We start from the raw sequence: 17,537 nt of genomic DNA on the forward strand, positions 1-17,537 counted from the left end.
AATTGAGATATAATTCACATACCATAAAATTCACCCTTCCACAAAGTACAATTCAGCAGTTTCTAGTACACTCAGAGAGTTGTGCCACCATCGCCATCATCCAATTCCAGAACACTTTCATCATCTCAGGAAGAAAGCCCATACCCATTAGCAGTCAGTCCCTATTCCCGACCTGCCCCAGGCCCAGGCAGTGACGAATCTGCTTTCTGTCTCTATGAATTTGCCTATTCTGGGTGGTTCATATAAATGGACTCATAGACTATGTGCCCTTTTGTGTCTGGCTTCTTTCACTTAGCATCATGTTCGACCCATTCCTTTTCTACTTTTGTGAGGTGGGGGATGGAGAAGGAGAGACTACGCCGACTATGGAGTTGCTGCCTGGTGACCTGGCCTCGTGAGGTAGCCTGGCCTGCTCTGTGGTGGCTGTAGCACTTTACTTGTTTCACATGCTGTTCTCAGCGTCTTTCCTTATGCTTAGCCAGAAACATTTGATGTTCCAAAGCGGGCTTCCCTCCTTACTCATCTTTCTGTGGCATTCTTCCTTCGAAGACTGAGTTCCCACTCCTGCTATTCGCTGACTTCTTAGAGCTTCTAACTCCAGCAACCGTCACCTAAGCCTATCCTCCCTCACACTCTGGCTCTGTTCCTTGCCCTTCTCGCTTCTATCTGTCTTGTGGTTTAGGGCCCTGCTTTCAGCTGGCAGGTTCCTTGGAAGACAATCCGACAAATGAATCCATGCCCAAGGACCAATGATGATTTTAGCTTGATGGGTCATTCTAACAGAGGTTCCTGTGTCGGGGACTCTTAGAGATGCAGTGTCTCAACTCAAAGGAATGCAGTTCTTAGAGCGGGAATTTGGGCACTGTGGAAGGCCAGTGAAGATGTTTCTCGATCACGCGGAGGGAGCCGTTGAGTGCTACCACTAATATATGAGCTCACCCTGGCAAGGTCACCACCTATTTCATCTATATGGAGTGTTTCTCCATTTGTTGCTCCAGTGCTGCTGACAAAAGGATAGTTCTTGGTCATTTCTCAGGTATTTTCCGAGCTCTCAAAGTCTGGGCTCCGTTTGTTCCTTCAACAGAGAGCTGTACAATTTCCCCTGCCCTTCTGCATGCTAACTGCCCCTAAGTGGGTGCTATTCCAGTTCTACTCGATCCCTAGTCAGTGACAGGAGTCAAGTCCTGAGAACGATGGAGGAAATATTAACCAGTCACTGTAAAAGAAACAGTAGAATCTCAAGAGACATTTTTATGTCATATTGACATTCGTCAAGTCCAAATTACTCAAGGTACCAAGAAGCATTTGCCAGGCTCTTATTTTCATCTTTCTTTCATTTTAAGGGAAGGACAAAATAAAGATCTGGATAATATCAGCATCTTGAACAATCACAGCATGAGGTCTTTATAAAGAATAAGTCATTTCCAATCATGCTTAATAAGTTTTCTAATAGTTTTGTGAAATTAGAAGATGAGAGGGAAGCAAGGGGAATATTCAGATTTGAATTTTTGCAAAGCACTTGACATGGTGCCTCCTATTTTTACCTATAAAATTATTCCTGTTAGTTTCAGAAAACTGAACCATGGCCCTGAGGCCATAATTCAAGGAAAAAGAAATGAAGTCATCGTTGATGAGAAATAGTTGAAGGACTTGGGGATGTTGAGATTGAAGAAGAGGAAGCTCAGGAACCTATGATGTCTGTCTTCACACACATGGAAACGTGCCAGAGCCTAACATCTGCTGCTACTGAGTGGATTGTTTATGAAGGTAGATTTCATTTCAGCGTAGGCAACAATTTTCTAAGAGAGCACTCCAAAGATGCAATGGGCTGTCTAGAGGGGTATTTAAGTTTTCTGTTAACTGAAAAGGATCAAACAAAGTAGATGTGATCAAATGTCAGGCATGTAGTGGGCGCCATGTTGCACCAGATACCTCCATGGACTTCTCTAACACTAAGCTCACAAATCTGTGATGTCACTTTTGTGTTACTGAAATTTGTGTGTGTATGAAATTTTAACACGAGAAGTAAATCCACAGGGATAACTAGACTTAAACTATCTCACATAGAAATGAATGTATCTTTATAAAATTCTTCAGAGAATGTATTTTTGAGATTCCCTTAGGTCTAATTACTTATATAATGATCTTATAATCTTCCCTTCTTTATTATCTTACCTCAGTTTCCCACTGGAAGGAAGCACTAAGATGTGTATGTGTAGATGAAACCTGCAGTCAACGGGCAAAAGGGTACGCTATACTTTAAATAACAAGAAATGATATTGTTGCTCTTGCCAAATTGCCAATGATAATGACAGAACTGACTTTTCCTTACCCTCCCCATTCAGCCAATGGTGGGGCCAGCTAGAGGAAATAAATGATTGGCAACCAATGAAAATGAAATTATTTCTGAGGTCAGATGAAAGAAATTCAATTAGGGACAGTTTGGATCAGCAGAGCCGAGGAAGGAAAAATCTATGTCTTCCAATCTTTGAAATGTCAAGGGAAACCTGTAATTTTTCAACATGGCCCACTACGAAACAAGAGAATGGAAGAGAAGGAAATCTAGAAGGGCATCCAGTAGCAGCAAGCTTTATGCCAGAGCAAACAAAATGTCATCAAACTTTGGGCTGAGAACTATGCATCTGAGGATCTTAAAACAAGTTAAACTATATAAGACATGTAAGAAGATGCTCAAATATTAACTTAAAGTCAATTTTATAGATAGAGAAGTAGAGAACAGATGGTTAAGTTATATAATGAATAACCCTGACAGAGGGTCAAGATCTGGAATGTTCTCTATCCCTTTCTGTAATAACCTATTGACAACATTGCTCTTCCATTCACAGCTTTAAATGCAACCAATAACATAATGACTATATTAGTCTGTGTTTCTAAGGAAACGGATGACTCAACCAAGTAAAATGACTAATACGCACTGGGAGGGAGGGAGGGTGGTGGCAGCAATGAAATCAATTGATTTTAACAAAAAAAAAACTGGTACAAAACGAAGTTTCTATCTATATGCAATAGAATCCATTGAACATTATGGTTCTTAACATAGCGAAGACTTATTGTATCAACTTATTTCTCCCCAGGAAGTTTAAATCTGGAAGTTATAAAGCAAATATATAAATTTGCCAATCATATGCCAAAGATGCAATGTACACAATATAGGTTACTGATCAAGCCAGACACTGTTTTTAGGTGAATCTAATAAGAACTATTATTAGTGTCTGAGTAAGTATGACAGATAATGTTTGCTGACATAAACTAGTTTGATGGTTTTGACTATAGGAAAATAGGGAGTTACCTATCAATTAGGTCAAAATGATCATGTAAACTCAATCAGTTTATTTCTCTGATGGCCAAGCACAGGAGTGTTAGAGTAGACAAGGGAAAACTATTTTTTTCCTCCTTGAACCTAATGCAAGAGAGAACTATTTTTTTCTGTTTGAGATGAATCCAGGGAATCGTAACCATGAGTCTATGAAAGGGGTAGGTTCCTGGCAGGCGGGGACATGCAGGGAGAGAGGGGAAATACGGGACCCCTGAAAACACACGTACAATTTTGTGTGAACGTGTTTTTTTCTTTTTCTGGGGAGAGGGCCCATAGCCCTCCTTAGATTCAATCCCTCCTGAGAATTAAAAAAAAAAAAAAAGTTAAGAAGAACCGCTCTAAAGGATGTGAGCTCAGAAGAGCTAGCTAGAGAGATTCAGGCTAAGTGAGAGAACCTGGGTGTGTGAGCTCAAGGCGTGCGCTTGCCTATGTGTTTGAAGAGCTGTGACAATGTGAGAGAACAGTACTGTGGAGTAAGACTGAAGAGAGGGATTGGACAATACTTCACACTGCCAGAAATGGATTTTTCTTTATACCAAGAAAATCACTTTGCAATTGGGGCCCAAGTTATGCTATTTTATTCTTCGAATGACTTTGTGTTGAAGGTCATAAGGTACTTTGGACCAAAATGCAAATTTGTGAACTGTTAAGGATCCCTGAGCAAAGGAGAATCTCATCAGTGAATGAAAATTGCTCCACCTTAGGTAAATTTGCATTTAAATCACAAAGGAAAGGACTAAACTTAGCTGGGTTTTCTTTGTAGTAATATTATTAGTCTTAGTATTTGTTTTTCTAGCTAAACTTATGGGGTTTTCCTTTGGGGAGTTAGCTACAGAGGGCTAGCTATATAGGCTTTATAAGGTTAGTGAGGTCTCTGTCTACTTGATAGCTAATATCAGCATGGCTAGAAACATTCAGATGGTGAATGAATCGTGCAGTGCACCATCAATGTTTGGCATCGTGTAGATGGAGCATCCCTAGGATTTTGAAAACAATGTTGAATGTTGTATAAATCATTTCTAAATCTGGGCATACAACCATCTTGGCCTTCCTCATTGACTTTCCAGTAAGTAGGTGCCCAAAGAGATATACTGCTGGAAATGACAAGTCCCCATGAGGTGTGACACCCTAAGGTATATGAACATTTGATTAGGGCAGGGTGCTATGACTTAGTACTTCTCTAGACTCTCTAGATGTACTTTATCTTTATAAAATCGTAATGTTACAGTCTATTTTTTTTTTATCAGTCAAGGGACTTAACAGCTTTCTTCTCTATGACAGTGTTTGTAATTATAAATAAGAAATGTATTAAAATTGGAATGAATTAATGTGAAAAATGGATGGGGGCTTGGGACTGGAAGATGTCCCCAACTAGGTGCGGAGGACTAACTCAGTCTGAGAAAAAGGAGTTAGATTCCAGAGCAAGCATGAGAATCTGAAAAATTTCAAGGAATGTCCTCATGTATTCAAATTTCCATGCTTGTGAGAACATAATGTTAAATAGAAATGACCCAAGACTTCTCATATGTTTTGATTGGCCTTCACGGTGCTTTGTACATAGAAGTTGCTCCATCAATGTCTCTGTTCTCCCAGTCACTATTTTTTTTTTTTTTTGGTCACTATCTTTCAGGACAATGAGGTGATACCTGAGGCAACAACTGTTTTATGGACTAGTTTATAGGATGGCATCAAAATCTCTGGAACAGAGAGAAACTTTCAGCCTAAAGTTCCCAAGGTATGTGTCAGGGATGAAGCTGTCATAACCAACTGGAGGGAAGACTCTATCCACTTATTTACCCAGGAGAGAGGAGACAGGTCTGTCTATCCTCACTGGAATGGTAGGGGATGCTTCCCTTTCCTAGGACTCCAGAGGGCATATATTTGTGTCCTGTAGCCTCAGAAAAGGAGAAATAAAGCTGATTATGCCATAGTCTATTTAGTTGTAATCTTCGTGTAACTTCAGAACACGGAATACCAGAAGGTATGAATTCCTTTCAAAAGGTGTCAAAATACTTTGTACTCTCAAGAAAATTCCTAGAACAGAGTGAGAAAGTCTAACGATGAATGCTTTAATCTTTTTTTCCCCCCAATGGAATAGAGCTTTTAAGTGTAAAAAACAAAACAAAAAAACCCCCCAAAAAACAAGTTCTTCTTTCCTTATCAGGGCACACAAACACAGACTTCCATTTTCTTTTTTATGAAGTGACCACTTCAAAAGATTGAACCTGGAGAACTTAGAAAATGTAGCCTTTTGGATCTGGCATTACCTCTACCTGCTAGGATGAAATAGATATTTTTGATCATCTTCGTCATGAACAGCAGAGGTTGAATGACTTACCTGAGTACTTGGACGTACAGAGATCCATGTCAGTGATGGCAATGCCCACAAGGAAGGCCACACATACAGGGGTGTCAACACTTCCTGGGTCTCCAAAGGAGTGGGCATTTTGACCTATGTCCTTTGTCCCTATTCCTGCATCTCAGCTCAGGGCTACAGTATGGGCAACTGCACTTTCTGCTCTTTCTGGCAATGTCTTTCTCTTCGTGTTATTGCATTCTTGCTTTTTCCTTATCTGCTAAGCAAACAGAGATTAGGGAAGACTTACCTTAATTCCAAAATACTAACGGAGTTTCCCGAGGGAAATATTCGTCTTACAAAATTAAAGTCGCCAACATACACACTACCATCAGGGCCAGAAGCTAAGGCAACAGGAGCAAAGAGTTTGTTGTTGTGAGCTGGGCCATTGCAGTTGGTACAGGCTACGCTTCGTTGGTGTCCATTACCCATTATGGTTGATATGACTGGGGGCTGCTGGGAAATGAACATATTTTCTCCATTCCCTTTATGTATGATTCCTAGATTCAAGAAAAAAAAAAAGAGAATTAAAAAAACAATTACCACACAATATTCTCAGCAACACTTTAATCTCTCTCTCATTGCTCAAAGTAGCATTGAGCTTTGGCCTGGCATCAAAGAACCCAAGAGTGAAGCACATCGCCCATAGTTTTGTTTAACCGCATAGCCACAATGAACAGTAGCATAACACCTGGCCTCAGTTTGTCTACGTGTGATATGGGTTAATACATCCAGGCCCTTTAGTGCCTGATTCTAAATGCCTCAATAAAGCGTTTGATGAATAACTTCTAATGAGCTCCTATTCACTTTGGGCTCTGTGAATCATCAGTGGCTAATTTTTCATCTCTGGCCTACTTTCTCCTGATGCCCAGCACACACTTGTCTGACTTCAAATTACCCTCACTATGCAACTGACTGGTTCCTGAAAAGGAAATATCAGTCAATTTTAATATTAACCTTAGCAAAACACCATCAGGAAGGTAATCTACTTCTGTGAAAAGAAAAAAAAAATCATACTGCTAGAATGTACTTCAAAGATATAAGAAAGGAACTTGAATTTTCCACTCTTTTGGACCATATCTCACTATTATCAGTGCAGGAAATAGAGATATTGACTTATGACAATGCTGGAAAATACTGTGTAATCATTCTCTTTGGGCAATCTCATCCATTCTCACAGTTTTAACTCATATCTCTATATGCTGAAACTTTCTCCTGTCCAGAGTTGGCACCTGCCCTGCAATTTCCTGCTCGATCGCTCCACTTGGATGCCTCACAGGCCCCTCAAATTCAACAGGTGTAAAAGGGAACTCATTATTTTTCTGCTCCCCCTACCAAACCCTGCTCTTCCTCCTGTGCTGCCTACTCATCTTAGCAGTGGTATCACCACGCGTGTATTCACCCAAGTTGGAAATGTGGGCATGACCATGGCTCTTCTTGTCCTCATTTGCTATGCCTAATTCATTATGAAACCCACTTGGAGTCTACCTCCTGAAATATGTTGAACCAGTTTTGTCACCTCCATTCCTATCACTACTGCTTTAGTTCAATGTTTCTTCACGTCTTGGTCTCCCGGTCTCCACGCATACCTAGCTCCAGACCACCCCCCCAACTCTTGCCATTGAGATTGTTTTAGTGTGTGGCTAGAATCTTTCAACAGCTCCATATCCTCTGTAGGATAAGGGGCACATTCCTTATTATTAGGGCATTCAAAGTCCTTCATGACTTGACCGTTGCCTACTCTCATCATCCTCTTATTTGTATCTTGAGTTCCAGCAATAGTGAACTATTTACAATTACTTTCACATTCTTCCATTCCATTCTGCTTTTTATATGCCCTTCCCTCTGTCCTGAAAGCCCTCCTCATCTTGTCTGCTTGGGGAACTCTTACCTATCTTTAAAGCTCAGCTCAATTTTTCCCCAGCGCTCTGGTCCTGGCAGAATGACCACGGTTTGTTTTCCATAGCTCTGTTATAACACCGACTATGTTGTATGATACAGTTTTCATTACTTCTCTATCTTTCCCATTAGAACATGGGCTCCATGAAGGCAGACCCTCTGTCTTACTCTTTTCTGCATTTTAGTGCCAACCACTGTGGCCAAGTCATTGTAAGAGCTCAGTAAATGTTTAAAATAGGCTTTGAGTCTCTTGTAGTGTCCTTGTCCAAATCCCAGTGCAAACTGCTGAACCTGGGCAGAAAATCCCAGAAACAAGGACTACTGTACCCCAGTCTGCTCACAATGAGCCTGGGCAGGTAAAACATCCATGTTGTGAGAAGACATGCCAACATGTCAGACGGAAGTCACTGACAGCAAATGAATGAATATAGTAATCTTGTAGAGTTTTCTTTTTTTCCCATGACCCTTGCTATCTAACTCCTTGGATTGCCTGTTACTCTCCCTAAACATTTCCTGAAATGTCTTCCTCAGTTTTCTTTCAACTTTTGGTCCCATAGTCCTACATTAAGCACCACTGATCACTCTGAAATAGGAACATTGTTGGCAAAAGTAAGTAAGAGGGTAAAACATGCACAATACTGTAACACCGAATATGTACTTGGAAGGGGCTTTCCAGGAAACAAATCCCATACATAATACAGCCTTTGGATTTCAAGTCTAGGTATTTTGACTCTCCCTCCCAAGGTGATTTCTGGCTGTTTTTTCAACATATGATCTGCAGGAGCAGCTATGAGTTTATGCCCCAACAAATTGGTCTTTTATGGCAGAACTGTGAGATATCTCAAGGATCACTACTTTCTTATTAATTTTATTAATAACTTTATTAGGCAGTAAAAAAATTTGTAAGATTTTGAACAGTTAATTAAGATTAATAGAACTGAATTTCATCTTGCAAAAAACACTTAATTGCAGTGTGATCAACACTACAGTTTAAATGAATTGGGAGGAAGTGAATGAGAACTGGGATGACAGTCACACAACATCATCGAAAAGAAACCTCCTGATGATCACTAACTGAATATCCTACCAATGAGACTATGATATGTTCTTGAACAAATGAGGAAGCCAACTCTTTAGCATGTCTGTATTTCAGCAATGCATTATAGGGTATATCATTCAAAAATATGTCCAATTATTGGCTTGGAAATACCAGATTTGCTATTAACATCTATTTTCACAGGTAGATCTCCATCTTTTTTTGTATCAATATAACGGTATAGTTAACAATTACCTTCAAAATGACATGTTATTACCAGGCTCCTGGCAATTTAAAAACTAAAGATGGCTATTCTAAACCATTCTTCTAAGCCTGCAATTCTAAAACTCCCCTTTTCTATTAGAAAGCCCAGCACTCCATCAAAGAAGAAGAATGATTAAAGGAAATAAAACATAAGGCAATGTACTTTCTGATTACATCTCAACAATTGATGTCTTGCTTTCATGCAAGGTACTAAAGTGCCCGTGTACTGAAATTACCATTCCTGTTTAAAGCTGAAGCAATCAAAACAAAAATGGGCAAACCCCTTTTGTATTGCCCTGGAAAAATAGATCATTTTGAAGGGTGTTTTTGTTGTTTCAAGAATCTGTTTAACCTTCCATTACATAGAACTGGGGCATACCATCTAGCAACAATGATTTAACACCAATTCTTCTGCAAAAGGTTGCTTTGAAAATATTTTGTTTATGTTCCTGGAAATCTTGATCAATTATTGCTGCCTCCCTTCCAGTTTATTCTGCCACACATGCTCATTTTGAAAACAGAATCAAATGGTCCTAGGACAATGCACATTATTTATATGAAGGCCAACTTCCTGCTAAGGATTGGGTGTCTTGTTGACAGTCAACAAAGAAACCCCACCGAGTGGGGCCTACTGCACATTTTCTCCCCTAAGTTTTCCTTTTCTCTGTCAAAAAGCCAGGTCTGTTGTATAATAAGTTAAGCATACTTTTAAACGCACTACTCATACCCTCTTGCTACCTTGCTCAGAACTTCTTTTGAAGCTTATAAATAAGTTTGAAACAAAAATTCCCCTCGGAAGCCAGTGGGTGGTGCTTTATGCTGATTTCAAAGAAGAAACCATTTTTCAGACTTATGAACAACGAGGGACACAATACATATTTCTCTTAGGACTTGACTGAGAGGATATAAACACAAACTGGGAGATATGCCAGTGTGATCAATGGAAATTTACTTCCCCTCCCAGTAAAACCATTTGTCGACAAACTACTGCCCTATTTTGGAGGCTAAGTTAAAAGAAATTCTTTATCCATTCAGACAGATGACGATACCCAATTAGTACCCTGGATTGTTTTCTCTAATAATTTTTTAACACTCAACTGGAAGGATGCACTAGGAGATATGTTTGATACAAGATATACTATAACAAATAGCTTATCTCTGTAATAGATGATTCACGTACACATTTTTATTCCTCATAATTTTAAAGAACTGATTTATCTTAAAAGGTAAGGACATGTACTCTCTGTAATCACTAAGAAGATGTATTTTGAAGGAATAATATTGAAAAACACAAGTTCCTGGTGTTTTTTTTTCTTCTCGGAAAGTAGAAACCATCTACATATATCAGGCATAATATTTGGAAACAATTCTCCACAACCAATGGTTAATTGTCAGGTAAATATAATTGCTGCAACTAAAATGACAAATGGTCTGAAAACACTGCCTTCTAGAAACTACCCACTGCATAATGATTTTGGAACCCAAGAAAAACTGAAGAAGTGAATGGCAGCAGACATCCAATCTAATTACAGGTATCTTTTTAACCAGTGAGAGGAAATTGGGGGAAGATAGATTCTTGTTTCTAATCTGCCATCTGTCTCAGATCAAAAAAGCAGGATGCCTAAAGAGTTAGGCTTTTTCCAGAAAGAAGCAGAGTGGGGGAATTTGGAAAGCCGGTCGCTCTTGCCTTAATCAGTCAGAAAAACTGTCTGACCTGAGGGGGAAAGAGCATTGCTTTCTAAATTGGTCTTCTCAAAGCTGCTCCTTCACACTTATCATTCCTGCTTCTAAAACTGCCTTTGTGGGTGGGATTTAGACTTCGAAAACATCCCAAGAGAGGTGTTCGTGTCCAAGGTCAGGCTGAAAGGCAGTGGCAGAGCTGGCTTCAGATCTGTTTCCTGGCAAGTGTGACAAGTTCTTGGTTAGAAATACAACGTGCCTACAAATGAGATGATACAATGAACAAATGTTCCTTTAAAAAAAAACTATCTAAAATAAGGTTTCTTTCTCAGAATAAAATTCTCAGAAAGAGACAGAGCAGATTTAGTGGGGCTTGGGGTGAGCACAAGGGATCTTTTTGGGGCGACAACAATATTCTAAAACTGTTGTGGTGCTGGGTGCACAACTCTACAATTTACTAAAAATCATTTAAGTGTACATTTAAAGTGGGTGAGTTGTATGGTGTATAAATCATACTTCAAAAAAGGTGTTAAAAAGATTCTCAGAAAGAACTCAGTACCTATTGCCTAAAAACTGATTACTGGCAAAGTAGGGCTGGAGAGAACACATCTGTGGAAATCAGGGGGGGGGCCCAAAGCCAACTTTCTCAATGGCTCCCCTCTGCTCTGAATTTCTAAGCCTGTGTGAAGCAAATGGTAAGAGGACATAGGGTTGGGAGCACACAGCTGGGGGCTGGTTCCATCAAGGTCATTTCCCACTTTGTGCTTAATGTCAATGACAGGCATTTGAAAGAGACAATCCATACAAGCCAATAAAAGTGAGTGGAAAAGAAACGGTTGCTTAAAATGTCAAACTCTTTCAAATCAAAACAAAAAACCTCATAATTTAATAAGTGGCATCTGCCCTTTCATTTTTGTACTTTTAAAACTGTGATTCTCCTTTTGACAACAGAAAAAAGTTGACATTTTATATCTGTGCCTGAATCTTTGCTCTTAAAAAAACAAACAATTTGAAATGGAATTTAGAATGTTCCTTGAAAGAGGGGAAGGAAGGATAATGAAGGCATATGGCAATGGACTCATTTACCTTTGGGGTCCCACCCTGGGACTGTGGTAGGTGGTGTCATGTCATGGTTGAAGCAAACCTGGTTAGCTTTGCCAATCAAAATTTCCCAGCCCATGTGGTTGGCTGACTCAGGTGACGATGAGTGCAATCAAAGTAAGATCATAGGTGTGATTATAAAATGGATCTCCCTTAGCCTTGGTTAGTTCATGGCCTTACAAGATAACCTGACCTTAGCCAGCTGTTTCATAAAGGTCAGATGCAGACAAAGAAGGCTGGATGGAAGAGTGTAACTGTCTCAAGACATTCGCATCCCCAGTCCTGGAGAAATAACCCAAAGTCCATGTTCTACTAAAGGTTGCTCAGAATCTACCTCTTTGGATGAAAAGGAATGTGATTTTGCAATGAAAACTTCCCAGTAGATGTTCAAATGAAAGCTGGATGGGAACACCAATGACCGACTCCCCAGTAGGATGCAAAACAAGGTGGAGGAACTTGGATGAAGCATTTCTAACCAGGGTAGTGAGATCAGTTTGTCTGAGAGCCACATGGGCTCAAGGACCACCTGTGGTTCCCTCTCCTGATTTAGTTAATGTGTAAATTACAAACCAGGAGAAAGTGACAACAGGAAGGGTGGTTCGAAGAAGGCAAAGATTGAAGATGACCATGTCCTGATTCTCTGCCTTTTCCTCTTTTCCTAAGTCCAGGACTTAGGAGACTTAAAACTAAGTGAAGTCCAGGACTGCCTTCTTTCCCTAGATTCTTTCACTTCTTCTCCTGTCTTCCTCCTACCTCTTCTTTTTTACCTGTTACTGTTCCTTGATTCAGTTCCTAGCTTCTCACTGGATCTACTGACATTTATGTGGACAAATAACTGTGGTGGAGAGAAAGAGCACAGGGCTCTAGCCACTTATGAACTGTGCAACACTGAGGAAAGTCACATGACTTTGTAAACCTCCGATTCTTGATCTTTTAAATGAGATTAATGCCACACTGCAGGGTTGTTGTATTTCAAAGGGGACAGAGGTCACCAAAGCCTTTTGAAAACTGTAACACATGGATGATTCATCAATGCCAAGGTGCACATTTTGCTTCGTATTTTTAACATCTCTGAAATAAGTATGTATCTCGCAATCAATGCATGTTATAGTTTAATTGGCAGCATTCTCACTATACTGGCACTAATTTGAAATCAGATTGTTGTATTTGAAAAGAAATATACTAATATGGCCCTCTCTAGGTGGTGGACTTATAAGTAATTTTTTCCTTGTACTTTTCCAAGTTTTCTGCATCAAATATGTGTTGCATATGTGTAATACATATATATAGCACTATGTATGTATGTATATATATTACATTAAGAAAACAGTATTAATAAATATTTTAAAAGCTTCTTAAGTGCAAAGAAATGGGCACTCTTGACCATGAAATGGACTATTATTCTTGAGGGAAACTTGGCAGTATGTATGAAAAGCCTTAAAAACATATACATCTTTCTCTTTACATGAGATACCTAAGCTAGGCAAATTCATAGAGATAGAAAGTAGAATAGGAGCTGGGGGAGGAGGAATGGGGAGTTACTGTTTAATGGGTACAGATTTTCTCTTTGGGATGATGGAAACATTCTGGAAATAGACAATGGTGATGGTCACACAACATTGTGAATGTACTTAATGCCACTGAATTGTACACGTAGAAATGGTCAAAGTGGTAAACTTTGTTATGCATCTTTTACCACAATTTAAAAAAATTCCACTGTGGGGCGTCTGGGTGGCTCAGTCGGTTAAGTGTCCGACTCTGGATTTCTGCCCAGGTCATGATCTTAAGGTCATGTGATCAAGCCCAAGGGTGGGCTCCATGCTCACCCCCTCTCTCTAAAATAAATAAACAGACATCTTTAAAACAATAAAAGGAAAAATTGTATATCCTTTGAAAATAAAATAAAATGAAAAGCTGCTTACCACTTTGAGGATTCAAAATATGATGCTTATTCAACGACCAGCCTCCTAGGTTAGAAGCATCCATCTCAAAGCCTTGTAAGATGACTGTCCTTTTCTCCCAGAGAATAAAGTCAGGGCATGTTTCATATTCATATCCCACAGATACTGCAAACAAAGAGTTAATAACACATTAGAGCATTTTAAAATGTTTCCTTCATTTTTACACTGGTTGATAATTCTGTGGATATTGCATTTGCTATCGAATTCTGATGTGGGCTGAAATTTGACTGCAAAGTGCCTTTCACCTCACACGGTAGAGTAGAGCACTGGCATCCAAAAGCAATCATCAGTCAGTGTGTGCGTATTGGATACGGACTCAGGTGAGTGAGTGCGTGCGTGCTGTCATTTGGTACATACCATACGTTTATGGACATTAAGCTTTGGGCTTTGGGGTTGGAGGCTGTGTTGTAAAACTGAAGAAACAAGCTCTCTGAAGGCTTAAGCTATGCTGCTATAATATCTTTCTTTACTTTTCTAAGAGAGGCGCAGGGAGGGCTGGTTTCTTCTCTCTCTAGAGGGCAAAATGCATTTAGGAAGCTGGTTTCGGAGTACTGGGTCACTTATACAACAACTGACTACACATGAGACTAATACAAATCGATTTGCCCAATTTATGTTTTCTTTTGTGCTAACTGGCCGTTAGTTTGCCAAGAAGTCTGAGTTCGCTTAAAGCACGGCAAGTGTAAATTCCACCTTGTGCACATTAGATTTTGGTTTTTGCATAGAGCTAACCAAGGGGATATCACCCAACATTTGGCCTCAACTCTTATGAAGCACAGATGTTGTGCATTAAACTTGGCACCCTGGAATGCCACTAAAACGGAAGTGGGAAACGAGGTAGCATGGGTGCCTCTGCTCTCCTGAAATATGGCTAACTCAAGTACACCAAATTCCAGCCATTTTCTCAGTTGGTAAACCTGCTTACCTGTCGGAACCCCAGATTTCTGATTCTTGAATTTAAAATGCTTTCTGTCCTCATAATGTTCTAAGCCTGAGAGTATTGACTCATTACACTGCATACCCCGAAGCTGCTTTCCCCCTTTCTGGCAGCTTCAAATATCCCTAGCTAGTAGTTGGCCCTTGCTTTTCCAGTTTCTGTCTCCACCTGACTCTTTAGATGCCCCTGGAGAACTCATTCCTCCTTTTGTCATTTGGTTATGAAAACTGGTAATGAAAATGTGTGCTTAAACAATGCCAGAACAAGAGGTCCTAAGATGAAGAATTAAAGCAAACTAGTTTTGGGTTTTGGCATTGGGTGAAGGGAAATGATGGTAATTTTAGTCAAACTGATTTATATGTGCATGTGTGTGTGTGAGCATATGCACAGATAAGCCAAAAAGTCTTTATGATTATGAATATACAACTCTCTAGCATTGTGGATCATCTGTGGCCAATTTTAAATCATAGGTTGGCTTCTTTTTGTCCCGTGCTCTACCAAAGCTTTAATAGGGATCTTATAGGGCCATCTTCACTGGCTGTGTGACCTGTGCAGTCGTGCAGGGGCCCATGCTTTGAAGGGTCCCATACTTTGTTCAATGCTCTGCTGCCACTGCCTTGAAATCCTTAATAATTTTTTAACACAAGGTTCTGTATTTTCATTTAACACTGGGCCCTGCAGATTATGTAGCTGGTCCTGATGGGGATGCCCTTCTACCCTGCCATAAGCTGGCGAAGACTCATGGAATGCAAACTCATTTTATTCTTAGCCCTAACCAAGCATTATTAGCAAGGGAGATCAATGGGGAGCGGGAAAGACTAATCATAAAATGGAAATAATTTCTAAATGGAAATTAGCTCTGGATCATCCTGTGTCAATGCTGTTCTCTATTAAGGTGGATAGAAACAGAGAATTTCAGTGAAGAAAAAGGATCTCAAAGGTATTCTAGGTTGGGTTACAGTCATAGCACAAATCATTGCTGTCAACAATCTCCTGGATATCGTATCATGGCCCCCAGTGCTTGCTAAACAACTCTGGTAGAGTGGAAAGAGTTGGTTTTAGAGCTAGAGTCACAAAACACTTCAACTTTTGGGTCCACCATTAACTAGCTGTTTGGTGTCAGGCGAATTATTCTGCATCTCTGAGAATCATGTTCTTCTCTGGTAAGAAAGCCAGGGCAGGGGAGGATGGACTAGAATTGATGATTTTTAGACCCTCTTGGGTCAGGGAAACTTTTATTATGAATTTGATAAAAGTTAAGAATCTTCTTCCTAGATTTCTTCCTAGAAAGATGCAGATGAGGGGCGCCTGGGTGGCTCAGGTCATGATCCCAGGGTCCTGGGATCGAGCCCCGAGTCAGGCTTCCCTGCTCAGCGGGGAGTCTGCTTCTCCTGCTCCAACTCCCTCTGCCCCTCCCCTGCTCGTGCTCTCTCTCTCCCTCTCTCTCAAATAAATAGATAAAATCTTAAAAAAAAAAGAGAGAAAAATGCAGACACACACAAAATTTTATATACAATTCTAAGGGGTTCACTGACGTCCTGAAATCCAAATAGAGATCTCAGATCAAAGTCTTTTGCACTAGATAATTTTCATAGCGCCCCTTGAGCTCTAACACTCTGTGATTCCAAAGTGCATTCTTTCAAGATTGTGTTTGATCGATTCTAGTTGGGGATTAAACCCAAAAGCCGAAGAGAGGACGGGATCTCATGTTGGCAAAATCAGGTGGTGAGAAAGCATACTTAGGGCCATGTTGGTATGTTGAATAACACGGTTTCTGCTTCTCTTGCCAACATTTAAAAGTCTTGATTAATAAATAATCGCAGCGACAATTACAAGTTCCCTGAAAGCCGTCATCTCTTTCCCTACCATTGTCAGGATCTGCTTTTTGTACATTGTAAGCCTGGTGAGCTCCCCTAGAATCCTTTCTCCGGAAGGTGATGATGCAGTTTTGCAAATAAGTAGTGTGCCCTGGTGACCTCCAGTGGTGGTTTGGAGCCGGATTTTTCCCTCTCAGTAACAGTTAAAGATCCTCCTACCTCTGTGGCAGGAAATGCTTACATAAAGTATCAATTAAAGAGTTCTCACTGCAATGGTAATGAGACATACTCTTTTCACCTCATATCTGCTCTCTCAGTTGCTCTCTAGTCCACAACAAAAAAGTGCCTTGGCTGCAAACCCCACAATGATATTACTTTTTTCCCCTAGTCATGGCAAATAGCAACAAGACAGCCACTTAATAAGTTCCCTCTAATTTTTATTAGGTTTACTTTCTTGGGAGAAAGCTCTATGAGCTAATAAATTTATAATTTATACTTAAGACTTGTCCAAAATTTCAACTAGCTTTAATGAGAATGGCTGTGTGTTGGGGTATTTTTGCATGTGGCTTCTTGCTCAGAGCAACAAGGCAAGGTTTCTTTCTGACAGCAGCCCACTTTAGCATAATCCTAGAATTTGCAGTCGGTTTAGGAGAAGGCAGACGTTTCACCCCACAGAGCTGAGCTACTCTCCAAATGCACAGGAAACTGGCCAATACAGAAGCTACCAATCCTAGACTTCTCTCCTGGAGGCGGACTGTAATGAGCTAAATGCCTGCTCTTTTTCATATAATTAAATATAGGGGGGAGAGGGGCTATTCAGGGGCTGGCAATGAAAATGCTGAGCCCTTGGGCGCCTGGGTGGCTCAGTTGGTTAAGCGACTGCCTTCGGCTCAGGTCATGATCCTGGAGTCCCTGGATCGAGTCCCGCATCGGGCTCCCTGCTTGGCGGGGAGTCTGCTTCTCCCTCTGACCCTCCCAACCCTCCCCCCTCTCATGTGCTCTCTCTCTCAGTCTCTCTCTCTCAAATAAATAAATAAAATCTTAAAAAAAAAAAAAAGAAAATGCTGAGCCCTGACATTACACTCTGCCTGGTACTGTGACAGCTGAGTCTCAGCTATGAGCAGAATGGACCACCACCATTTCCCAGGG

General features: G+C 40.3%; 1 protein-coding gene across 1 annotated transcript in view; it reads right to left on the reverse strand.

Annotated features, from left to right (window-relative positions):
• TENM1 (teneurin transmembrane protein 1) overlaps nucleotides 1-17,537 on the reverse strand; it is a 785,963-nt gene that overhangs the window by 105,199 nt on the left and 663,227 nt on the right. The window contains exons 21-22 of the mRNA XM_054509125.2: nucleotides 13,596-13,739; nucleotides 5,944-6,193 (exon numbers count right to left, since the gene is read on the reverse strand). Of these exons, the coding sequence (XP_054365100.1) occupies nucleotides 5,944-6,193; nucleotides 13,596-13,739 (394 nt within the window). The remainder of the gene's footprint in view (nucleotides 1-5,943; nucleotides 6,194-13,595; nucleotides 13,740-17,537) is intronic.

This window comes from Mirounga angustirostris, unplaced genomic scaffold (assembly GCF_029215605.1).
Source record: "Mirounga angustirostris isolate CCGP_5_RB_7025 unplaced genomic scaffold, mMirAng1.0.hap1 SCAF_11, whole genome shotgun sequence".
Taxonomy (NCBI): Eukaryota; Metazoa; Chordata; class Mammalia; order Carnivora; family Phocidae; genus Mirounga; species Mirounga angustirostris.